Genomic DNA, 26,775 nt, shown 5'->3' with positions numbered 1-26,775 from the left:
AGGGCCGACACATAGACACAGACAACCATTCACACTCACACCTACGGTCAATTTAGAGTCACCAGTTAACCTAACCTGCATGTCTTTGGACTGTGGGGGAAACCGGAGCACCCGGAGGAAACCCACGCGGACACGGGGAGAACATGCAAACTCCGCACAGAAAGGCCCTCGCCGGCCCCGGGGCTCGAACCCAGGACCTTCTTGCTGTGAGGCGACAGCGCTAACCACTACACCACCGTGCCGCCCCGACTTGGGAACTGATGTAGTTTTATATTTGAGAAAGGGAGTACTTTAACAGGAAAATAATAAACGATGACAGGGTGTTGGTGATGCGGCCTACAATAAGCACAGTTACTGTCAGCAGCCTGAAGCTGACATTCCCCAAAGTGTTTTATTCCTCTTATACCACAGCAATTTTCCAAAATTGACTTTTTTTTATTACTCTAAGAAAAGAACATCAGATTTTTTATTAGTTTCTAATAACAAATGAGTCACTGCTAAAAAGCACAGACACTACAGAATCCTTCCAAAACCTGTTCAATAAGCATCTCTTAACAGAACATCAAAGACTATAGTTTATTTCGTTAAATAACACCACATTTTAACCATTTTTAGGCTCATTGCTTTTTATTAGGTTTATGTGTTTTTGTTATTGAGGTTTACATGTTTATTTTCTGGGCTCCTGTGTTTATTTCTTGGGCTCATATATTTATTATTAAGCTATTGTTATTATTACGTTTATGTGTCTATTATATGGCTTGCTTGTCTGTGTCTTCTGTGTTTATTATTGGGATCGTGTGTTTATTATTAAACAATTATTATTAGGTTTATGTGTTTATTATTAGGCTCAAGTGTTTATTATTAAGCTATTAGGTTTGTGTGTCTATTATAGGGCTCGTGTGTCTATTATTAAGCTATTGTTATCGTCATGTTTATGTGTCTATTAGGGCTCGTGTGTCTATTATTAAGCTATTGTTATCGTCATGTTTATGTGTCTATTAGGGCTCGTGTGTCTATTATTAAGCTATTGTTATTATCATGTTTGTGTGTCTATTATAGGGCTCGTGTGTCTATTATTAAGCTATTGTTATTATCATGTTTATGTGTCTATTAGGGCTCGTGTGTCTATTATTAAGCTATTGTTATTATCATGTTTGTGTGTCTATTAGGGCTCGTGTGTCTATTATTAAGCTATTGTTATTATCATGTTTGTGTGTCTATTAGGGCTCGTGTGTCTATTATTAAGCTATTGTTATTATCATGTTTGTGTGTCTATTATAGGGCTCGTGTGTCTATTATTAAGCTATTGTTATTATCACGTTTGTGTGTCTATTATAGAGCTCGTGTGTCTATTATTAAGCTATTGTTATTATCACATTTGTGTGTCTATTGTAGAGCTCGTGTGTCTATTATTAAGCTATTGTTATTATCACGTTTGTGTGTCTATTATAGGGCTCGTGTGTCTATTATTAAGCTATTTTTATCACGTTTGTGTGTCTATTATAGGGCTCGTGTGTCTATTATTAAGCTATTGTTATTATCATGTTTATGTGTCTATTATAGGGCTCGTGTGTCTATTATTAAGCTAATGTTATTATCACGTTTGTGTGTCTATTATAGGGCTCGTGTGTCTATTATTAAGCTATTGTGATTATCATGTTTATGTGTCTATTAGGGCTCGTGTGTCTATTATTAAGCTATTGTTATTATCACATTTATGTGTCTATTATAGGGCTCGTGTGTCTATTATTAAGCTATTGTTATTATCACATTTGTGTGTCTATTATAGGGCTCGTGTGTATTATTAAGCTATTGTTATTATCACATTTGTGTGTCTATTATAGGGCTCGTGTGTCTATTATTAAGCTATTGTTATTATCACATTTGTGTGTCTATTATAGGGCTCGTGTGTATTATTAAGCTATTGTTATTATCACGTTTGTGTGTCTATTATAGGGCTCGTGTGTATTATTAAGCTATTGTTATTATCACGTTTGTGTGTCTATTATAGGGCTCGTGTGTATTATTAAGCTATTGTTATTATCACATTTATGTGTCTATTATAGGGCTCGTGTGTCTATTATTAAGCTATTGTTATTATCACATTTGTGTGTCTATTATAGGGCTCGTGTGTATTATTAAGCTATTGTTATTATCACATTTATGTGTCTATTATAGGGCTCGTGTGTCTATTATTAAGCTATTGTTATTATCACATTTGTGTGTCTATTATAGGGCTCGTGTGTATTATTAAGCTATTGTTATTATCACATTTATGTGTCTATTATAGGGCTCGTGTCTATTATAGGGCTTGTGTGTCTATGTCTGTCTTCTGTGTTTATTATTGGGCTCGTGTGTTTATTATTGGGCTCGTGTGTTTATTATTGGGCTCGTGTGTTTATTATTAAGCTATTATTATTACATTTATGTGTCTATTATAGGGCTCGTGTCTATTATAGGGCTTGTGTGTCTATGTCTGTCTTCTGTGTTTATTATTGGGCTCGTGTGTTTATTATTGGGCTCGTGTGTTTATTATTAAGCTATTATTATTACATTTATGTGTCTATTATAGGGCTCGTGTCTATTATAGGGCTTGTGTGTCTATGTCTGTCTTCTGTGTTTATTATTGGGCTCGTGTGTTTATTATTGGGCTCGTGTGTTTATTATTAAGCTATTATTATTACATTTATGTGTCTATTATAGGGCTCGCGTGTCTATTATAGGGCTTGCATGTCTATGTCTTCTGTGTTTATTATTGGGCTTGTGTGTTTATTATTAAGCTATTGTTATTATTACGTTTATGTTTCTATTATAGGGCTCGCGTGTCTATTTTAGGGCTCACGTGTCTATGTCTTCTGTGTTTATTATTGGGCTCGTGTGTTTATTATTAAGCTATTGTTATTATTATGTTTATGTGTCTATTATAGGGCTCGCGTCTCTATTTTAGGGCTCGCGTGTCTATGTCTTCTGTGTTTATTATTGGGCTCGTGTGTTTATTATTAAGCTATTGTTATTATTACGTTTATGTTTCTATTATAGGGCTCGCGTCTCTATTTTAGGGCTCACCTGTCTATGTCTTCTGTGTTTATTATTGGGCTCGTGTGTTTATTATTAAGCTATTGTTATTATTATGTTTATGTGTCTATTATAGGGCTCGCGTCTCTATTTTAGGGCTCGCGTGTCTATGTCTTCTGTGTTTATTATTGGGCTCGTGTATTTATTATTAAGCTATTGTTAGTATTGCATTTATGTGTCTATTATAAGGCTCGCATGTCTATTATAGGGCTCACCTGTCTATGTCTTCTGTGTTTATTATTGGGCTCGTGTGTTTATTATTAAGCTATTGTTATTATTATGTTTATGTGTCTATTATAGGGCTCGCGTCTGTATTTTAGGGCTCGTGTGTCTATGTCTGCTGTGTTTATTATTGGGCTCATGTGTTTATAATTAAGCTATTGTTATTATTACGTTTATGTGTCTGTTATAGGGCTCGCGTCTCTATTTTAGGGCTCGCGTGTCTATGTCTTCTGTGTTTATTATTGGGCTTGTGTGTTTATTATTAAGCTATTGTTATTATTACGTTTATGTTTCTATTATAGGGCTCGCGTGTCTATTTTAGGGCTCACGTGTCTATGTCTTCTGTGTTTATTATTGGGCTCGTGTGTTTATTATTAAGCTATTGTTATTATTATGTTTATGTGTCTATTATAGGGCTCGCGTCTCTATTTTAGGGCTCGCGTGTCTATGTCTTCTGTGTTTATTATTGGGCTCGTGTATTTATTATTAAGCTATTGTTAGTATTGCATTTATGTGTCTATTATAAGGCTCGCATGTCTATTATAGGGCTCACCTGTCTATGTCTTCTGTGTTTATTATTGGGCTCGTGTGTTTATTATTAAGCTATTGTTATTATTATGTTTATGTGTCTATTATAGGGCTCGCGTCTGTATTTTAGGGCTCGTGTGTCTATGTCTGCTGTGTTTATTATTGGGCTCATGTGTTTATAATTAAGCTATTGTTATTATTACGTTTATGTGTCTGTTATAGGGCTCGCGTCTCTATTTTAGGGCTCGCGTGTCTATGTCTTCTGTGTTTATTATTTGGCTCGTGTGTTTATTATTAAGCTACTGTTATGTTTATGTGTGTCTATTTTAGGGCTCGTGTGTCTATTATAAAGCTCGCGTGTCTATGCCTTCTGTGTTTATTATTGGGCTCGTGTATTTATTATTAAGCTATTGTTAGTATTGCATTTATGTGTCTATTATAAGGCTCACGTGTCTATTATAGGGCTCACCTGTCTGTCTTCTGTGTTTATTGTTAAACTATTATGTTTATGTGTTTATTATTGGGCTTGTGTGTTTATTATTAAGCTATTAATATTATGTTTGTGTTTATTATTGGGCTCACGTCTATTATAGGGCTCGTGTGTCTATTTTATGGTTCGTGTGTTTATTATTGGGCTCACGTGTCTATTATAGGGCTTGCGTCTCTATTATAGGGTTCACGCGTTTATTTTATGGCGTGAGTGTCTATTATTGGGCTCATGTGTCTATTTTATGGTGCATGTGTTTTTTATAGGCTTGCGTGCCTATTTTATGGCCTCGCGTGCCTATTTTATGGCATGTGTGTTTTTTATTGGCCTCGCATGTCTATTTTATGGCATGTGTGTTTACCATAGGGCTCGTGTGCTTTTTATTAAGCTATTATTACGTGTTTGTGGTTTTTATTAGGCTTATGTGATTACTATTAGTTCTCTTTTAGTGTTAATTTTTACGGTTTGTGCGTTTATTAGTTTAATGTCTTCATTAGGCTCATGTGTTTATTATTAAGCTTATGTGCTTTTATTATGAGGTTCATGTGATTATTATTGGTCTCGTGTGTTTAGGTTTATCAGGATTGTGTGTTTAGTATTAGGATTATGTGCTTAGTATAGGTATGTAGCATTATGTGGTTATCATCAGATTTGTGTATGTGTTTTGTTTTTTAATTAGGCTTATGTATTTATCATCAGGTTTATATGAAGTTTCTGGTTGACAAACCACTGTGAATTTGCTGTTACTATAGGAACAATAGCGTATTTGAAAATGTGCATGAATATAAAGCTGTGATTTTTCAGCTGGCACTACTGTTAGAGCCACTGATATAGAAAATTAATCGACACTGTCTGAGATTTGAGAATTCCACAACACTGTGAAGGAATTAATATTAAAGAGCTGGTGGAGGGGGAATGCTTATAAATAATAATAATAATAATAATCATGATGAGTGGGCAGTGTCTGTGAAAACCTGATACGAGTTAAATGGGAAGAGAAGGGACTCCACAACAATGCAATAATACAGACATGCTTACAAAATGAAAAATAAATCCATTTTGAATATTTGAAGGCAGATGGTGGGTTCAAGTAAACATGAAAGTTTACTCAGGACATCTTTTATTAGATAGTGATTTTTTTTTTCCTTTTCTGAAGGTTAAAGTAGAGTTCAACACTATATTCATTAAAAAAAAAAACTGATTGCCAGACTGGGATAATTTTATTTCAGTTGTTCTGGAAACAAATAACCTTGTAAGGGTAGATATAACGTAGTTTAGATATAATGGCACAGTTCGTGATTTTTTAAATCGTGACTACATTGAAAGCAGTAAATACAATCTGGCAATCCTGATTTCTACATAAACTACCTCCTCATGTGTGTGTGTTTTTTGCACTGACCCCAAGTTTACTGGTTTGACACGAAAGAATCCCGAGTCTTCCATGGGAAAATGGGATATTTTTAAAACCGGTATACCCTCGCATCCCCCATACAATCTGGAGCTATTGGAAACATCAGTATTCGAGCTGAATGCCTCACACATTTATGATATCACCAGACTGAATAAAGTGTGCGCATGCATACTTTGCTTTAAAAAAAAAAAAAAGGAATCTCAGGTACAATGAGTGCAGCTTTATAAGGAAATGAGCTGTAGGTTTTACTGAGCATCCTACAGAACCAGCCGCAGTTCTTCTGGACACTTTGACTGTCACACTCGCTTCTTCATTTTGCAGTAAAACCCAGCAGCCTTCATTATGTTTTCTTTTTTAATCCGAAAAGTGCTCTCTTATGTAATATGCTGCTCAGATGCAAACTTTTTTTTCCTGTAACATTTAATTTTGTGCTGGAAAACGAACGTTTGGACTCTAAAATGTTTTTGTACTGACTCGATAATGTAGAAGTCATAAAATAGAAATCTATAAAAAAGTTTGTATGAAAAAAAATTAGAGTGCCTTAGACTTTTGCGCAGTACTGTATATACACACACTCGTGTGGAACATTACACACACACACACACACACACACACACACACACACACACACACACACACACACACAGGATTGCTTCTGTGTAAATACCTGCAGGGGGCCAAGCCTTGATATAGCCAGTGCAGTGCACCACTGAATACTGAGCCTCGCCTTCCTTTGATGGCCCGAGTCCATTCCTAAAGGAGACACACACATACAGAAACGCGTATTACAGCACTGTGAGACACCATACACATTATAAAAGGATTACTCTTTCCCATAATGCAGTTGAAAAGCAAGTGTATGTAGCAGGCAGCTTCAGAGGCTATCGCTTCCAAAACTTCCTGTCCGTCTTGGTTGTATCGCCTTACTTCTGAGAGAATGTACAAGATAATGACTGAAATGATTAAAAATGCACTTCAAAGAGTATTCCGGTATAAACCTATTATTTAAAGGTGACATATTATACCCTTTTTCGACAAGCTGACACAGTTCCCTGAGGTCTTAAGGAAATGTATGTGATCTGCTGGGGCAAAATAACATAAGGACAAAGCACCACAGCTCCTTTCTCACCCTGTATAACACTCTGAGGTCCTGGGCGTGTCAGACACTCTGTGGCAGTCTGATAAACCTTGGCATTTTTAAGTATTTCATCGAACTAAAAACATCCATGCAAAAGTGACACACATGGTTATACAGTGGGGCAAAAAAGTATTTAGTCAGTTATCAATTGTGCAAGTTCTCCCACTTAAAAAGATGAGAGAGGCCTGTAATTTTCATCAGAGGTATACCTCAACTATGAGAGACAAAATGAGGAAAAAAAATCCAGAAAATCACATTGTCTGATTTTTAAAGAATTTATTTGTAAATTATGGTGGAAAATAAGCATTTGGTCAATAACAAAAGTTCATCTCAATACTTTGTTATATACCCTTTGTTGGCAATGACAGAGGTCAAACGTTTTCTGTAAGTCTTCACAAGGTTTTCACACACTGCTGCTGGTATTTTGGCCCATTCCTCCATGCAGATCTCCTCTAGAGCAGTGATGTTTTGGGGCTGTCGCTGGGCAACACGGACTTTCAACTCCCTCCAAAGATTTTCTATGGGGTTGAGATCTGGAGACTGGCTAGGCCACTCCAGGACCTTGAAATGCTTCTTACGAAGCCACTCCTCCGTTGCCCGGGTGGTGTGTTTGGGATCATTGTCATGCTGAAAGACCCAGCCACGTTTCATCTTCAATGCCCTTGCTGATGGAAGGAGGTTTTCGCTCAAAATCTCACGATACATGGCCCCATTCATTCTTTCCTTTACACGGATCAGTCGTCCTGGTCCCTTTGCAGAAAAACAGCCCCAAAGCATGATGTTTCCACCCCCATGCTTCACAGTAGGTATGGTGTTCTTTGGATGCAACTCAGCATTCTTTCTCCTCCAAACACGACAAGTTGAGTTTTTACCAAAAAGTTCTATTTTGGTTTCATCTGACCATATGACATTCTCCCAATCCTCTTCTGGATCATCCAAATGCTCTCTAGCAAACTTCAGACGGGCCTGGACATGTACTGGCTTAAGCAGGGGGACACGTCTGGCACTGCAGGATTTGAGTCTCTGGTGGCGTAGTGTGTTACTGATGGTAGCCTTTGTTACTTTGGTCCCAGCTCTCTGCAGGTCATTTACTAGGTCCCCCCGTGTGGTTCTGGGATTTTTGCTCACCGTTCTTATGATCATTTTGACCCCACGGGGTGAGATCTTGCGTGGAGCCCCAGATCGAGGGAGATTATCAGTGGTCTTGTATGTCTTCCATTTTCTAATAATTGCTCCCACAGTTGATTTCTTCACACCAAGCTGCTTACCTATTGCAGATTCAGTCTTCCCAGCCTGGTGCAGGTCTATAATTTTGTTTCTGGTGTCCTTTGACAGCTCTTTGGTCTTGGCCATAGTGGAGTTTGGAGTGTGACTGTTTGAGGTTGTGGACAGGTGTCTTTTATACTGATAACGAGTTCAAACAGGTGCCATTAATACAGGTAACGAGTGGAGGACAGAGGAGCCTCTTAAAGAAGTTGTTACAGGTCTGTGAGAGCCAGAAATCTTGCTTGTTTGTAGGTGACCAAATACTTATTTTACCGAGGAATTTACCAATTAATTCATTAAAAATCCTACAGTGTGATTTCCTGGATTCTTTCCCCCCATTCTGTCTCTCACAGTTGAAGTATACCTATGATGAAAATTACGGGCCTCTCTCATCTTTTTAAGTGGGAGAACTTGCACAATTGGTGGCTGACTAAATACTTTTTTGCCCCACTGTATTCTGGACACCCTCAGCAATAATAATATAAGTAAAGTGAAGGTAATGAAATTTGTTTTTATTTAAATTAAGTGCAAACACAACCTTACAAAAAACTATATTCAGAGTCTTCAAACCTTGTAAAAAAAAAACCACACTATAAATATATCTGCACAAGACTTTTGAAGTCTGAACCTTGTAAACATAGGTGTTGGCTACAAAAAAGTAAAAACAGCATTCGGAAATGTTCTGTAGTTTCAACACTAATTGTAGAAACTTCAGACTACCTATGTTTTCTCCAAAGCCAGTTGCCCTTTCAAATAAATATTGATGAGGTAGGTGTAATTCACCTGTAATCCCCCCCGTCACTGTCAATAGTCCATTTGTCAAAGACAAAGACCCTGGCCCCTATACCTCCCTGCCCCCACACCTCTCTGCTTGCAAAGTTACTGCAAAGAAAAGAAGCCCTAAAAGCCAAAGCTACATTTCATAATCTTATGCATAGACTTATGCACGGACTATAATAAATCTAAAGTTAGCAATGAAGATAAACTATGACTATACAGGGCATGTTGACTTAGGTAACTCATCTCATTATCTCTAGCCGCTTTATCCTGTTCTACAGGGTCGCAGGCAAGCTGGAGCCTATCCCAGCTGACTACGGGCGAAAGGCGGGGTACACCCTGGACAAGTCACCAGGTCATCACAGGGCTGACACATAGACACAGACAACCATTCACACTCACATTCACACCTACGGTCAATTTAGAGTCACCAGTTAACCTAACCTGCATGTCTTTGGACTGTGGGGGAAACCGGAGCACCCGGAGGAAACCCACGCGGACACGGGGAGAACATGCAAACTCCGCACAGAAAGGTCCTCGCCGGCCATGGGGCTCGAACCCGGGCCTTCTTGCTGTGAGGCGACAGCGCTAACCACTACACCACCGTGCCACCCCGACTTATGCCGCTTTTCCACTACAAACGCGGCTGAGTCGGGCTGAGCCGTGCCGTGCTGAGTCGAGCTGAGCGGGGCTGTTGGAGTTGCATTTCGACTACAACCGCGCTGAACCGTGCTGGCTGGAAGTGGGTGGACACATTGGGTGGAGTTAGCGAAAGTGGGTGGACGTCACGTGATGTCGTTAAGCAGCGCAAACAGTGACATCAGTGATCTTTTAAGCGGTAGTCTCACGACCCGAATAGTAAACAATAAACATGGAGGACATGGAGTCGTTAGTGTTGCTGGTCTTGGTTCTGTGGCTTGTTGTCACCGACAACGCGGACAGATACTGGCAAGAGCGTATAGATGAGGCGAGGCGCATAAGGCTTCAGAAATTCTTGTAATTCTTCTCCTTCCGGGTTTGCGGTGTTTACAGATCCCAGCGCGCTCGCGGGGCGTGTGTGGGCATGTGAGGACACTCCTCCTCACCAATCAGTGCACAGGGGAGTGTCTGCTCACGCCCCCAACCTCACTCGGCTCGCTATGGCTCGCTTCAGCCCTACTCCAAAACGGTGCGAGTTTTAGGGGCTAAGCAGGGCTGAAGCGAGCTGAGTCGTGCTGGTTTTTGGTAGTCGAAACGCGAGCCGTGTCAGGCTGAAGTGAGCTGAAGCGAGCTGAAGTGAGCTGAAAAAGGGTAGTGGAAAAGGGCCATTAGGTAACTAATTACTGTAAATCAGTCATCAGTAAATCAGTGTGTGGCAGCGGGGGTGTGGCCAAGCAGCAGTCTGTGAATGGAGGGCGGGGTCAGGGAAGGTAAGTGGCTAGGTCATTACACCTGATGTCAATTTGTGTGTGTGTGTGTGTTTGTTGCAGGGATGGAGTATAAAGGGAGGAGGAGAGGAGAGAAGAGGAATTCGCTCCCCGACCACAACACGTGTGCGTGCGTGAGTGAGTGAGTGAATGAATGAATGAGTGAGTGAAAGAAAGAAAGAAAGCTGAAAAGCTCAATAAAGTGCGTGTGTGTGAACACGAACTCTCGCCTGCCGTGCTTCTGTGCTCCACCCACATCGGGGATTACTACACAGTGAAACATAGTTTGGCAACAGAAAAATATGTTTTCAAAACTTGACGAAAATAACACAGCACGTTTCGATCAACTAGTTCTTTCTCTTCAAACAGCTCCTCCTATCCTAACAACCCACTAACCACCTAACATGCACTCTCTTCTTCTTACTCTATGATTTCCTGCTTTACTGTAGCTTGATTGTTTTTCTCAGTTGTAAGTCGCTTTGGATAAAAGCATCTGCTAAATGTAATGTAACGTAGTTCTCCCTATACGCTAAATGAAAAAGCATGACAACAACCGCTAGTGAGACATCTTCCTTGCATTGGCCATTCCTCAAAAAGTTTCTCAGTTGGTATGAAAACGAGTGAACATGTGCACTTGTTTATACCAGTGAAATGGGGCGTGTTCTCACCTCCCCTTGCTATACAATGAGCGAATGACGACACTGATGTTCCATGCGCTTAACATAGAGATGAAAGTGGAGCAAAGAAAAAAAATCCTGAACTTTTGAAAGTCAAACTAAGATATGGGGGGGGTCCCCTGAAAAAACTTTAATAACATAGCACGCAAAACCCTGCATTCTAGTGCATTCTAGTACTTATTTTCACTAAAACAAGTTAGAACTTTTAAGCCTTTTTCTTTCATGTACATTAATGATTAACATGTCAAAAATATCAAATGTAATTCCCCTAGTTAATGAGTAATTTTCAGGAGTGCATTTAGAAAACGCGGTGATTTTCCTGCTACACAGTTCATTACTTTGTGGGAAAAAAAAAAAATCAGACAGTTGAAGGTAAACTCAGCAAAATCCCAAAACAGTACTGTTAAAAAGTAAAGGTCTGTTAGAGTTTTTAAAGCTTTCAGGTTTCAATGTTGGGGACATTGAGCCTCGTTTATTAGTCTTTTAGTAGAGTTGTGCGTTTGCGTAAGCTAAAGTGAACTAAACATTTCCAATTCATATTTATGCCAGTTGAAGCCAATTGTTTACATTAGTTCGTATTGTCTGTAAATTTAAACACGCCAATGAAGACCAAATTTCTCATGTAAATCAGGGGCGTAGCTACAATTTTTCAGGGTGTGTGTGTGTGTGTGTCACACACTGACTGGCAGCCTGAGTACATTATGTAACAAAAAATAAATTACCATTGCTAGTTTTAGGCAGCTTAGAAACCGGCTCTTCCATTATTGCTGTTTCTTCCAGGTTTTCTTGATGTCGTGTTTTAGAAACGGCACTAAAACTTAGCTTCGAAGCCACAAAATGCAACTTTGATGGAATATATTTAGAATATATTTAGAATATACTCGTGGAATATATAATAAATTGCTTACCTCTCTTCACGTCGAAAGAAGGAGGAAAGTTTTGCTTGTTTTGACATGGCGAATTAATACTCATAATTCGCAACTAAAAAGACTGCAGCTCCACTGGCAGCTTGAACACGCTTTCTAGTGCGATTGTGTTGCGCTTGTGCAGAACGGTGTCAGTCCTGCACGCCTTAGCTCGTGCACCTGAAGGCACGCCTTGGGCACGCATGCCTAACGAGCTCCAGCACGCGCGCCGTTAACAAAGAACACTTGTCTTTAATCAATGAACTATGTTCGGGCTATTTAAGGACTGCGCCCATGCAAGGACGATGCGAAGTATTACGCTGCGTCTAGGAACGCGAAAAATCCGAAAAATAAATTTCTCCATTCGGGAAACCGGAGATTTTCATGAGTTTTGTCAAATATCCGGATTTCCGGGTAAATCCGGAAGACTTTCATCTATATTAACATGTGAATAGCTGATGGGTATGTCGTTAAGAGGCTGTTGCTGGCTAAAGTACTGAAATTCGTAAGATTTGTTTTTATTCTCTTTACAAAGTGCTAAAGATAAAGTTTGTTTTAAAGATATACAGTATATATATTTGAAAACTAGAAGATTCAAGGTTTCTAGTAGTGTTACTTGAATGTTTCTAGCACAAAAACTCATGGAGCTTTAGATGTGTGTTTACTAACAGTCCTAAAAGTCCCCTGTGGGGGGTCGGCGACCTGAGAGTGATAAACCAACCCTGTTCAAAACAGCTGATTTGACTGCATGTTCCTTTAAATGATAATGAGCCACTGCTCATCCCAACCCACTCTTCCACAGGCCAATCCAGTAGCACTTTCCTCATGAATACTCATTCAAAAAGGCAGTTCTCAAGCCATACGTGGAGATACAATTCTTCGTTTGCATGTGACGTCATAGCTAATTATGCATGAGGCTTTGAACCAGAAGTGGGCCATGTTGGAGGATATACACATGTCTGTGAAGATTCTCAGTCATCCAGGTCATGGTAAACTGTGGGTGGTAAAAGAGAGCAACTGGACTTGCTTGAAGATTCTTGAAGACGTTTCACCTTACGGTGAGGATATACACAAACTTCCTTGAGGATATACACAAACTCACGTGGCGCACATTTACTATAGAAGATATGCTTGAGAGGTTATTACGTTCAAGAATTCCTTTTGTTTCTTTGCTATGCCAACTCTTTGTGCTGTAATTGGATGCGGGCACAACTCTATTTGAGACAAGGGGACTTATAAGTCCTTTAGAATTCCAGCAATTATAAATAATCAAGGAGAAAAAACAAGAGAGTTGTCCACGGAGCATAGACGTCACTGGCTGTCCAACATAAACTGGGCTGATCTAAGCGATGAGAAAGCAAAAACCACACGAGTCTGCAGTGAACATTTTATCAATGGTAAGTGCTACGAACTAGTTATTAATGAAAGATCGCAATATATAAGAAATATTGGGTCGTTTAATAGCCTGGTCGTGCAGAAACTTGCCGTTGTCAAACATGACAAAGCCATGATCATCAAGAGCGTGATTCGACGATTATTTCATTTTAAAAAGAGCTGTATATAATTTTTTTTGATGACGCTGCTTTTATTTTGCTTTTTCTTCCCATTAGGGAAACCAGCTGATCTCTACAATTTACAGATCCAGACTGGGATCCAACACAAAATATGGACCACAACAAAATCAAAGTGGTACTAAAGTGGTAGCTCGAAATGCTAGGCTTACAGAGCGCAGAAAGAAATGAAAAATTGTTGAAGAATCTTCCCAAACAATCACAGTGTCAATCGAACAAGATTCAGGCCAATCCACTACCTCAAATACTGCAGCCTGCAGCCTTTCAGTCTGTACACACACACACACACACACACACACTCAAGCCAAAAGTCTGCACACCCCCTTCACCTTCTTCTCCACGTTTTATGATGTTACAGACTTACTCCACAATAGATTGAGTTCAATTTTTGTCACAAAATTCTACACAAAATAACCCATAATGACAAAGTGAAAGCAGGTTTTTAGACATTTGTGCCAATTTATTAAAAATCAACATGTAAAATATATGTACACAAGTGTGCACACCCTTTGATATGACACCCAGAAGTGAGCTGAGGTGCATTTTCTTTCCACTGATACTGCTTGAGATGTTTCTACAACTTAATTGGAGTCCAGCTGTGGTAAATTCAATTGACTGGACATGACTGGGGATTGCCAACACCTGCCTATATAAGGTCCCACAGTTGACAGTACATGTCGGAGCAAACTCCAAGCCATGGGGTCAAAGGAATTATCTGCAGACCTCAGAAACAGGATTGTGTCAAGGCACAGATCTGGAGAAGGGTACAGAAAAATTGCTGCAGCTTTACAGGTCCCGAAGAGCACAGTGGCCACCATCATTCGTAAATGGAAGAAGTTTGGAACCACCAAGAATCTTCCTAGACCTGGCCGCCCAGCCAAACTGAGCGATCGGGGAAGACGGGCCTTGGCCAGGGAGGTGAGCAGGAACCCAAGGGTCACTCTGACAGAGCTCCAGTGTATTCTTGTGGAGATGGGAAAACCTTTCAGAAGATCATCGGCGTCGCCAGGGGTATTTTACTGGGGCATGTGCCCCAGTATAGATCTGTAGTGCCCCAGTAAAAAAAATCCAGTGACGAAACGCTCTGAATTTTAAACTTGGGAATAGCTGCAATTTAATTAATTCATAACGTGGGGTAGGCTAACCGATGCGCGAAGAAGACCATCTACAATGCTTTTACATTGGTAGTTTTGGCTGGCCTCGCGCACACTAAGCAATGTGAAAAAAGTGTGCGCGTGACATGAGTAACATCTTGGTTGCTATGGGGACCGCAGACTCCAGCAGCCCTCAGATGCAATGAAATTCAGAGCAGGGGAAACCATCTCTCCGTGTTTTTCAACTGTTTACAGGTTAGTAGACAGTAATTCCACTGTCATTTTTGTAACGCTGTAGAATTAATATGTGTTGGGACATTGTTTTCGTGTTGTCTTGATTTTTTGTTTGAAACGAAGGGATATTGAAAAGTTTGCATTCATTCCGTCGTCTGCAACGTGGCAAGCCGCGAGCCCTCAGTTTGCGTGTTGCCAGATCGCGTTGATAGTTTTGTGATGGACTGTGTGAAGATAGCCACCTAACGTAATGACACACAACTGTTGTTTTGGAGGCTACGTCCAGTTGAGTATTGTAATTGAATTATTGAACCGAATTTCAATTGCACATGCACGCGCTCTGCGCACACACACACGCGCGCGCGCACAGACACACACGCGCGCGCGCGCACACACACACACGCACACACACACACACACACAGTAGGCCTAGCGCTTGGAGAGGCGTTTTGGACTGCCATTCTGAGCAAGCCTCCACCCTACTTGTGTAGGCTACTGGCAGGTGTTTATTAGTATGGTTTCAATTTTGCAAACTTCCTCTTCTAGATGGATATCAGAAAGCTATTTGCTAGGAGCAGGAATAAAGCAGAAAGGAAGAATGAACAAGGTAACTAGGCAACATGTGGGTGATGAACCACAAGCTGATCACAGATACAAAGATATGTTTGGTGATTTAAAAGGTATCAAGTGTGAATACTGTTGGCCATTAAGTACTCTTGGTTGAGTTTAAAAACTCGGCGGTGTTGTATTGTATGTTAATATGTTCTTTTACAATATTACCAACAGTATAAGTATTACATTGCTATTATCACAAATGTTGCAAATATTCATACTGTTATTATTAAATGATTGACCTGGATTCAGTGTCCTCGTAATCATTTTGAGTTTTACAGCTCTAGTGACTAGTTTTAAGCAGGCCGTTTCTAAATATAAATATCAATATATAAATATATATTACATAAAATATAATATATATTACATAAAATGTAATATATATTATATAAAAAATATAAATATAAATATAGTGCAAAATTTTTAGCTCGCGCGCTTCGCATACATTTCCTGTGCCCCTTTTGTGCCCCAGTATGGTCTTGGGTCTAGTGACGCCCCTGCAGAAGATCAACCATCCAGGCAGCACTCCACAAATCAGGCCTTTATGGTAGAGTGGCCAGATGGAAGCCACTCCTTAGTAAAAGGCACATGACAGCCTGCTTAGAGTTTGCCAAAAGGCACCTAGAGGACTCTCAAATCATGAGAAACAAGATTCTCTGGTCTGATGAAACCAAAATTGAACTTTTTGGCCTAAATACCAAGCGTCACATCTGGAGGAAGCCAGGCACTGTTCATCACCTGGCTAATGCCATCCCTACAGTGAAGCATGGTGGTGGCAGCATCATGATGTGGGGATGTTTTTCAGCAGCAGGAACAGGGCGACTAGTCCGACAGAGGGAAAAATGAATGCAGCCAAGTACACTGAGATCCTTGAAGAAAACCTGCTCCAGAGCCCTCTGGACCTCAGACTGGGGTAAAGGTTTACCTTCCAACATGACAACGTCCTGAAGCACACAGCCAAGAGAACAAAGGAGTGGCTTCAGAGAAAGTCTGTGAATGTCCTTGAGTGCCCCAGCCAGAGCCCAGACCTGAATCCAACTGAACATCTGTGGAAGGAGCTGAAAATGGCTATGTACCAATGCTCCCCATCCAACCTGACCAAGCTTGCAAGGATATGCCAAGAGGAATGGGCAAAAATGTCCAGAAACAAGTGTGCCAAGCTCGTAGCTTCTTTCCCAAGACACCTTGAAGCTGAAATTGCTGCCAAAGGTGCATCAACCAAGTATTAGGTTAAGGGTGTGTACAGATATGTAACCCCTAAATAATTTATTTTTGTCAATAAAATTGCATAATTTCTAAAAACCTGCATTCACTTAATAAACGTAATAAAACGTGGAGAAGGTGAAAGAGGTGGGCAGACATTCTGGCTTGACCGTGTGTGTGTGTATATACAGTATGGCAGCACAATGGTGTAGTGGTTAGCGCTGTCGCCTCACATCAAGAAGGTCCGGGTTCGAGCCCCGTGGCCGGCGAGGGCCTTTCTGTGCAGAGTTTGCATGTTCTCCCCGTGTTCGCGTGGGTTTCCTCCGGGTGCTCCAGTTTCCCCCACAGTCCAAAGACATGCAGGTTAGGTTAACTGGTGACTCTAAATTGACCGTAGGTGTGAATGTGAGTGTAAATGGTTGTCTGTGTCTGTGTGTCAGCCCTGTGATGACCTGGCGACTTGTCCAGGGTGTACCCCGCCTTTCGCCCGTAGTCAGCTGGGATAGGCTCCAGCTTGCCTGTGACCCTGTAGAACGGGATAAAGCGGCTAGAGATAATGAGATGAGATATATATATATATATATATATATATGATAGAAAGATAGATAGAACGTACATCCTCCAACATGGTGGTGGTCAATGACGCAAGCAGTTTTGGTCACATGGCCGCAAGCGAAAAATTCTAATGAGCTCCCCTGTGACAAAGAAAGGTGACCAAATCTGAACGGCTTGTTGAATCTCATGTTTTCTGAAACTGGAGCCCAAAGGAAACTGACTGGGTTGTTTGGTAGGCACTCCAGAAACCCAAATGTATGTGTATAAGCACTGAAAAAGTCAGCTTTTCGTACTTCCTAATACCGTATATGCCCTTTCAATAAAATAAATAAATAAATAAATAAATAAATAAATAAATAGTCAAAATATGGTTTGTATTTTTGTTTTCACTTGGAACATATAGTTTCTCATGTAGGAATGCCTGTGGCTGGACAGTCAGTGTTATACGAAGCAATATAAGACTCAAATATATTTTAAACAAAAAGCAACATTGTGATATCTGTACATACCCAAATGTATGTGCATAAGCACTGAGAAAATGAGCTTTTTATAATATGTCCCTGATAATATATATATTTATCCTGTTATGTAGTTTTCTGTCAATAGTATTGCATTGCTCAGCCTCAGTGTTTCACAATTCCTGTAAACTAGTTGCAGACTTGACACAAACAAGATCTTAATTTAACTGCAGCATAAGTAGTGGGATTTGTTGAAATATGGCTGAAAAAAAAAAAAAACACAACCTGACAGAACACAGAGCACACAATTCAACATGGTGTATGAAGATACTTTGTAAAAAGATTTCAGAGACTTTAAAAAGAGAGAAAAACTATAGATATTTAGGAGTATAGGATTGTGCCACCAGCATTCTGAAATTAATGAATTAATTAGATGCCGACTGCAGAACAAACAGATTTTTAAAATCCCTCCATGTTCACGTCTTGAGATGATACCTTAAACAGCATCCATAAGTACATTTATTTTGGTAAATGCAGGTGCAGTGGAATACTATAGCTATGGGTTGCGATGTGTTATGTCTTGTACACTATACATCTTGCAAAAGTATTCATCCCCCTTGGTGTTTGTCCTGTTTTGTTATATTACGAGCTGGAATTAAAATGGATTTTTAGGGGGTTAGCACCATTTGATTTACACAACACGCCTACAACTTTAAAGGTGAAAATTGTTTTATTGTGACACAAACAATAATTAAGATGAAAAAACAGAAATCTGGAGTGTGCATAGGTATTCACCCCCCAAGTCAATACTTTGTAGAGCCACCTTTTGCTGCAATTACAGCTGTAAGTCTCTTGGGGTATGTCTCTATTAGCTTAGCACATATAGCCACTGGGATTTTTGCCCATTCCTCAAGGCAAAACTGCTCCAACTCCTTCAAGTTAGATAGGTTGCATTGGTGTACAGCAATCTTCAAGTTATGCCACAGATTCTCAATTGGATTGAGGTCTGGGCTTTGATTAGGCCATTCCAAGACATTTAAATGTTTCCCTTTAAACCACTTCAGCATAGCTTTAGCAGTATGTTTTGGGTCATTGCCCTGTTGGAATGTGAGACTTCGTCCCAGTCTCAAACCTCTGGCCGACTCAAACAGGTTTTCCTCCAAAACTGCCCTGTATTTAGTGCCATCCATCTTTCCTTCAGTTCTGACCAGCTTTTCTGTCCCTGCAGATGAAAAACATCCCCACAGCATGATGCTGCCACCACCATGCTTCACCGTAGGAATGGTGTTCTCAGGGTGTTTGGTTTGCACCATACATGGCACTTCTCATGATGGCCAAAAAGTTCAATTTTAGTCTCATTTCACCAGAGAATCTTCTTCCATGTATTTGGGGAGTCTGCCACATGCTGTTGGGCAAACTCCAAACATCTTTATTTGCTTATTTGATTTATTTATTTAGCCCTGTGATGACCTGGCGACTTGTCCAGGGTGTACCCCGCCTTTCGCCCGTAGTCAGCTGGGATGGGCTCCAGCTTGCCTGCGACCCTGTAGAAGGATAAAGCGGCTAGAGATAATGAGATGAGATTTATTTATTTGATGTGCTTTACTTAAGCAATGACTTTTTTTCTGGCCACTCTTCCATAAAGCCCCACTCTGTGGAGTGTATGGCTTAAAGTGGTCCTATGGACAGATACTCCCAGATCCAGCTCCTTCAGTGTTATCTTTGGTATCTTTGTTGCATCTCTGATTAATGCCCTTCTTTCCCGGCCTGTGAGTTTTGTGGGCAGCCTTCTCTTGTCAGGTTTGTAGTGGTGCCATATTCTTTCCATTTTGCTATAATGGATTTAATGGCGCTCCCTGGGATATTCAAAGTTTGGGATATTTTTTATAACCCAACCCTGATCTATACTTCTCCACAACTTTGTCTCTGACCTGTTTGGAGGCTCCTTGGTTTTCATGTTGCTTGCTTAGTAGTGTAGCAGAGTCAGGGTCCTTCCAGAACAGGTTGATTTATACAGACATCATGTGACAGATCATGTGACATTTTGATTGCACACAGGTGGGATCAACTAATTATGTGAGTTATGAAGTGAATTGGTTGGAGCAGCTCTTATTTAGGGGTTTCATACGAAAAGGGGTGAATACCTATGCACACTCCAGATTTCTGTTTTTCATCTTAATTATTGTTTGTGTCACAATAAAACAACAATTTGCACCTTTAAAGTTGTAGGCATGTGTAAATCAAATGATGCTTACCCCCCAAAAATCCATTTTAATGCCATCTTGTAATGCAACAAAACAGGACAAACACCAAGGGGGATGAATACTTTTGCAAGACACTGTGCATGACCTTGTGCACATACACACGCTGGGTTGAAGGGCGGGTCTTACAGTATCACTGGAAGGTTACAGGTGGTTAATATGCATAAAGCTATAATAAAATCCATCAACCCACATTTCCCCAAGCTCTGTGCCTGAATGCATTTTTTTTCTGAAGGAAAGGAAAAATCTGCACGAAAGAAAATTCAAAAGAAACCCGGTGCCTTTTATAAAGGTGAAAGCATCTTCCCAAATTAAATCACCCACATTCCTGCTCAAACAGTTGCGTGTTATGGTTAATAAAACATATCTTCTGATTTCCTTTGAAAAGATTTCACAATCCACCATCCATCAATAATTCAGTCAGACATTTTGATCAGGCTGAATAATTGATGGATTATTCCTGGACTGGATGTACATTAATCTGACATTATGTATACAGATACGAAATTCAGATTACATTCAGGCACGCTTTACACGTTCCTGATTATAAGTTTAAGCTCTCTTGAACAATAAAACGATCTGCCCTGGTGTTGGTGTTAATACGCGTCAGGGAATCCAGGCTAAGATCTCTGACTCCGATTAAACCGCATTCCAAAGCCTTTGCCGGCTGCAAACGTGCGTCTCCTTGAGTCAGGGTTCTGTCAGGAACATGTTTGATGGATGAGGATTAAGCACAACGAGTCAAAAGGGCAAATTTAGGAAAGACAGAACATGAGCAGTGGATTAAATTTCACATCAACAAAGCACAAAACAAACCACGAAAACTATGCAGCAATGCAATGCAATGGCTTGCTTCCTTGAGTCCTGTATTTATGATGGCAAGAAAAACACATCTATTACAGAAAGAAATACTGCACAATGGATTTGGTACAAAGGCTGTACATGTCGACTTTCTGTGTACAAATTATTCGGAGCTATTTTTATTCATACTGTTTAAAAACTCTTTAAATTTGGACTATTGTGCTGATGTATTATAAATCCAGTCATAAGAAATATCTGGTGTGACTGAAAACATCATGCAGCTGGGTTAGGACTGTGATCACACGTTATGTAAATATGACTCCTGTGTCTTCCGTTCTCAAAGAAAAGCACCATGTCGTCATTTATTACAGATGTTAGGACAAAATACGTCATCCCTGTGTCCCATGCTGTCACCGAGTCTGCAGTCAGAGTGTATATTCATAGATAAAATAACTATTATTAGAGTAATTACTGTATTGTAGCTAGTTATAACAATCCAAAGTTGGGGTGGGGGTGGAGGGACCGAGGCAGAGTTTGTGTATGCATTCTTGCCTGTATCTCTTCCTCATGCTCGACAGACGGTTGAGAGAGATGTGATCCAGAGGAGCGCTGCCACACCTGAAATCATAATATGAATAAAAGCAAACTTTAGTTATAGAGCCCTTTTTATTTAACATCATAAAAGGACAGCTTTACAGAGAATGTGAAGGACAAATATGTTATAAAGCATAAGAAAAACAGCAAAACAAGAAATAAAATTATGTAAAACTAGCAGGTTACCCGGCTAGTTTTACCCGGGTTGTGCAAAATTCTGGGTTGCCCCCAGACTTCCATGTCAAATTTGGTGAAGACGCATCGAGAAATGGTGATGTTAACCCAAGACAAACAAAAATCCAAACATCCACCACCCAGGGGCCCACCGTGGACCCCTTGGGGCCCAAATATGGAATTTCTGAGTGCTGCCAAATTGTAGCCATCTTCTGTACCTACATGCCAAGTTTAGTGAAGATCTGTCGAGAATTTGTGTTGATAAATGTAACGTAAAAGGCATTGAGGGAGGGGGTGGGTGGATGTTGTGCCCCCCCACCCCGGGACCTCCCTGGGGCCCGTACATGAATTTTGCTTATATCTGCAAAATTCTGGGTCATCCCCGGACCTACTTGCCAACTTTGGTGAAAATCCATCGAGAAATGGCGACGTTAGATCAAGACAAACAAAAACAAACTTTGCCGCTTATTATATAAGATGATTATGATAGAATCCATGGGAAGGAATCTACCGACTCAAAAGCAAGAGCAAAGAAAGACATTTTAAGAAATGTGGAAATGAATTCCATAGATTTAGCCCATAGATACTGAACATATGGTTAAATCTTGTGTTATTTAATCTTTTCAAACATGAAAGCATTTAAATGTTATTATGGATGGATGGATGGATGGATGGATGGATGGATGGATGGATGGATGCCTGAGGGAAAATGGTTTCATTTAAGAGGATCCTGCATGATGAAGGAGGTACCAGTGCCACTGTACTGTCCTAGTATTAAAAGCATCAGGCTACGGGTCACAAAGTTGCAACTTCAAATCCCATCACCACCAAGCTGCCACGACTGGGTTGTTGAGCAAGACCTTTATTCTTCAGCTGATAAACTGCATTCCTTCACTCATTTTCAGTAACTGCTTTATCCAAATCAGAGTCTCAGTGAAACTGGAGCCCACCCAGGAACACTGGCAGTCTAGATGGGATACCAGTCTATCACAGGGCACCATGCGTGCACACAAATATTCACACCTGGGGCTATTTGGGGTACACAATCCATCTATAGACATGATTGTGGGAGGAACCAAAGAACACTGGAAAGAGCCAGATGTACACAGGGAGAACATACAAAACATCCACCACCATACTGTCCACTTTCGATAATAGTGTATGCCAAATACAATATACAGCAAAAAGTACGTACACATGCCATCATACCCATGTGCACATTCCAAAAGAAGAAGCCCACAGTGAAATTTAACCTCTGCATTTAACCCATTTGAAACAGTGAACAGACATGCACACACAAGTGAGCAATGAGCGCGCACACACATACCCAGAGCAGTGGGCAGCTACAGCGCCCTGTGAGCAGTTGTGGGTTAGGTGCCTTGCTCAAGGGCATGTCAGCCCAACCTCAGGCCACGGCTGCCCCATGTTACTGTAACCTGCATGTCTTTGGACTGTGGGGGAAACCAGAGCACCCGGAGGAAACCCACGGAGACACAGGGAGAACATGCAAACTCCACACAGAAAGGCCCCTGTCGGCCGCTGGGCTTGAACCCAGAACCTTCTTGCTGTGAGGCAACAGTGCCAACCACTACACCACCATGCCGCCCAACCATGGGCACTGACACAGAGTTGGTCCCCATTTGCTGCTATAATAGCCCCCACTCTTCTAGGAAGGCTTTCAGCCACAAGAGCATTAGTGAGGTCAGGCAGTAACGACAGTTGAGAAGGTCTGACTAGCAATCGGCGCTCCAGTTCATCTCAAAAGTGTACTGTGGCGTTAAGGTCAGGGCTCTGTACAGGCTGCTTGAGTTTTTCCACACCAACTTTGGCAAACCATGTCTTCATGAACTTTGCTTTGTGCACAGGGGCATTGTCATGCTGGAAGAGGTTTAAGACTTTTAGGGAAATCTCACTGCTATAGCATCCAGTCGAGACAGTTGTGTGCTTCCAACGTTGTGGCAACAGTTTTGGGAATGCCCACATATGGCTGCAATGGTCAGGTGTCCACAGATTTTTGGCCATATTGTGTATGTACTTTTAATATACAGTATGTACTCCGAGAATGGATCCATGAGAGACAGCCTTTAAACATTAACTCCTTCAGGAAAGCCTGAGAGACTAAATATCCACTCTGACACCTTTGAAGTGTGAGAATTGTAAACTATAATGCCTATAAACATGTTTAAGAGCTCTACCAACTATCAAATTTTAAATATCATATATTTGCATTTATATCCCTCATCAAAAAATTCCCATGCATGGATTGGTCAAGGATGACTCATGTGACATAAAACAGTTCCATCATTGATTAAGCAATGTATCTTGTGACATCAAAAATAAAAAATAAAGGAAGCGTCATGGCTCAGGTGGATAAGGCGCCATACCATAAATCCGGGGACCCGGGTTCGATTCCGGCCCGAGGTCATTTCCCGATCACTCCCCGTCTCTCTCTCCCGCTAATTTCCTGTCTCTACACTGTCCTATCCAATAATAAAGGTGAAAAAAGCCCCAAAAAATCTTAAAAAAAAAAAAATGGATATGGTGTGAGTCAGTCATGGTATAGCCTGGATATACCATGAACTGACGTCACAATTTCAAGCTGTACGGCCACCCGAGTCACAGCTGTGGCTCCACGAGCATTTCTGTGCGTGTAGATTTACATACCATGATCATGCCTAGCGAGGCAGGCGATAGCATGGTAAATCACACATGCACAGGTCAAAGGTTGCTCCGACGTAAGCAACAAACATGGCTGCCTCCAGTGAGTTTATGCTGAGATACAAATCTCTAATAAGACCTCTAATTTTTTTTTCATCAAAAATAAAAAATAAAGGGGGCGTCGTGGCTCAGGTGGATAAGGCGCCATACCATAAATCCGGGGACCCGGGTTCGATTCCGGCCCGAGGTCATTTCCCGATCACTCCCCGTCTCTCTCTCCCACTCATTTCCTGTCTCTACACTGTCCTATCCAATAATAAAGGTGAAAAAAGCCCAAAAAAAATCTTTAAAAAAAAATGGATATGGTGTGAGTCAGTCATGGTATAGCCTGGATATACCATGAACTGACGTCACAATTTCAAGCTGCATGGCCACCCGAGTCACAGCTGTGGCTCCTCGAGTATTTATGTGTGTGTAGATTTACGTATCATGATCATGCCTAGAGAGGCAGGCGATAGCATGGTAAATCACACATGCACAGGTCAAAGGTTGCTCCGACGTAAGCAACAAACATGGCTGCCTCCAGTGAGTTTATGCTGAGATACAAATCTCTAATAAGACCTCTAATTTTTTTTTCAGATTTATTTATAATTCTTTGTAGTTAACACTTAGTTTGGAATTGTTTGATGAGGGATATATATTAAAACATACCATGCACTGAGAGGCACTGGTAGTTATGGATTCTCTTTGATTATTGTTCAAAATTGACTTGCAAGTAAGCTATAATGACTGACTTGTTGGATTCAGATGAGAGTAAAATCCCAAAGATATCCCAGTCATAATTAATGGGAGGAGTAATAGTAATAATGTAATAATAGGAGTCATAATTAATAATGGGGGAAGCCATGGCCTAATGGTTAGAGAAGCAGCTTAGGGGCCAAAAGGTTGCTGGTTCGATTCCCTGGACCAGCAGGAATGGCTGAAGTGCCCTTGAGAAAGGCACCTAAGCCCCAACTGCTCCCCAGGCTGCTCTGGGTATGTTGTATATCACTCTGGATAAGAGCGTCTGCTAAATACCTGTAAAGTAATTACTTTTTCCCCCACTTCTCCCTGAATGGGCTTCAGAAGTATTTTTCCATAAACTCTCGTTCATTGTCAATATTTATCATGCTGTCATTATAAGCTGAATGAGAGATGGGCTGAAAGGAAAGGCATTTTATCTGTATTTAGACAGAAATTTTAATTGGCGTTTTGTAAATATTGACGGTGAGGTAATGGACTAATGACTAAAACTGAAACCGTGCCCGTGTAACAACCCTACTAGTTATATCAGTCTCATAGCTCGAGTGCTAAAATAAAAGCACACACATCAGCCACCAATCATGCCTTGGCTGATTGAATTTATCTGAGGTAAGTGTAAAGACATGTAAATTTCCTTTAAATCATCCAAACAGACTACATTCTAGCAAACAACAAATTATAGCACCTAATCAAAAATGGTTTCATGCAATGAAATGTGAGATAAGTAGATCTATTATTAAAACACATCCTCTTCAAATCCAAATCACACTTATGTCATTTGTCTTTGCTAAGGCCTCACTCATGAGCATGCGGTCCCTGAAGTATTTCTTAAGCCGTGAACGAATTTCAGTCAGGGATCATTCCAGCCACGCACTTGGAATTTCCCATCCAAAAGGTCATTCTCATCAAGGTAACGTAGCTGTTTCCCCTCTTCATCAGAGCCAAAAAATTATTCAGCTGTCCTAGGGCACAAATCTAGAACAAACAGATCATATTGCATTCCCTTAAGTCTGGTCATGTTGCCTGAATGCAGTAAGGCTAAACGTTACATAATCACTTCTGTTCTTTATAGCTCTGTAGTCTACAAACACGAGGAGGAATGTTGTTATGGACGTATGTTTCTCATCAGCTTTGCATACCATCGCAACCCTGACACACTGTTCCAATTTCAAAACATGGACACATATAAAATCTGAAACGCATGCACATTCTGGACTGGATGAGGTCCCCAACTGTTATTAGTTCACACTGAAGTATGTAAAAACACACCGTCGACATAAACACAGACGATGCCCGATTTCAAACATGGTCCAAACAACATGTCTTTGTAGACAAGAACAGAGTGCTAGTCATTACTCAAAGAGGCCTCACAATCAGAAAATACCTATTCATTATTCTGTGGGAAGTACAGGAATTTTCCTGAGGTACTGTATCATCTTGTGAAAAACACGGTGTTATTTTGGGATGTACTTTGGGAGAATAAACATCGAGACGCTGCTAGGTCATGACTAAGGTATGTGAAAAACTGTTTTGGTTGAGCACGTTTTTGGACAACATGAAAGTTCAAACAAGGTTGAAAGGAAGCAAACATGAAAATGGTCCAGGCTTCTCCATACAGACAGACAGATTTCACTTCACCCATTAATGCTTGTGGAGCACTAAATTGCCTTTACTCCATGTTCTTAGCTCTGAAAACAATCTAAAAGTCAAACTGTGTCAAATTTGTAGCCACATTTTCTTTGTTTTTTCATAGATTGCGGTGAAAAAGGGCTAATTTGGTTGCTTGTCATACAACAGCTACCGACTAGGAAGGATGAAGGCTAATGTGCTTCCTCCAAGATATGCGAAGCCAGCCATTTAAGTCTTT

At 40.6% G+C, this 26,775-nt stretch overlaps 1 protein-coding gene across 4 annotated transcripts in view; it reads right to left on the bottom strand.

The window, feature by feature from the left end:
• arnt2 (aryl-hydrocarbon receptor nuclear translocator 2) overlaps nucleotides 1-26,775 on the bottom strand; it is a 399,781-nt gene that overhangs the window by 220,720 nt on the left and 152,286 nt on the right. For all 4 annotated transcript variants that reach the window (XM_060941110.1, XM_060941111.1, XM_060941112.1 and 1 more), the window contains 2 exons: nucleotides 21,234-21,299; nucleotides 6,391-6,476 (listed from right to left, as the gene is read on the bottom strand). In XM_060941110.1, the coding sequence (XP_060797093.1) occupies nucleotides 6,391-6,476; nucleotides 21,234-21,299 (152 nt within the window). The remainder of the gene's footprint in view (nucleotides 1-6,390; nucleotides 6,477-21,233; nucleotides 21,300-26,775) is intronic.

Source organism: Neoarius graeffei, chromosome 15 (genome assembly GCF_027579695.1).
Source record: "Neoarius graeffei isolate fNeoGra1 chromosome 15, fNeoGra1.pri, whole genome shotgun sequence".
Taxonomy (NCBI): Eukaryota; Metazoa; Chordata; class Actinopteri; order Siluriformes; family Ariidae; genus Neoarius; species Neoarius graeffei.
The sequence above is the reverse complement of the archived record's forward strand: the minus strand, read 5'-3'. Positions and strand labels throughout refer to the sequence as shown.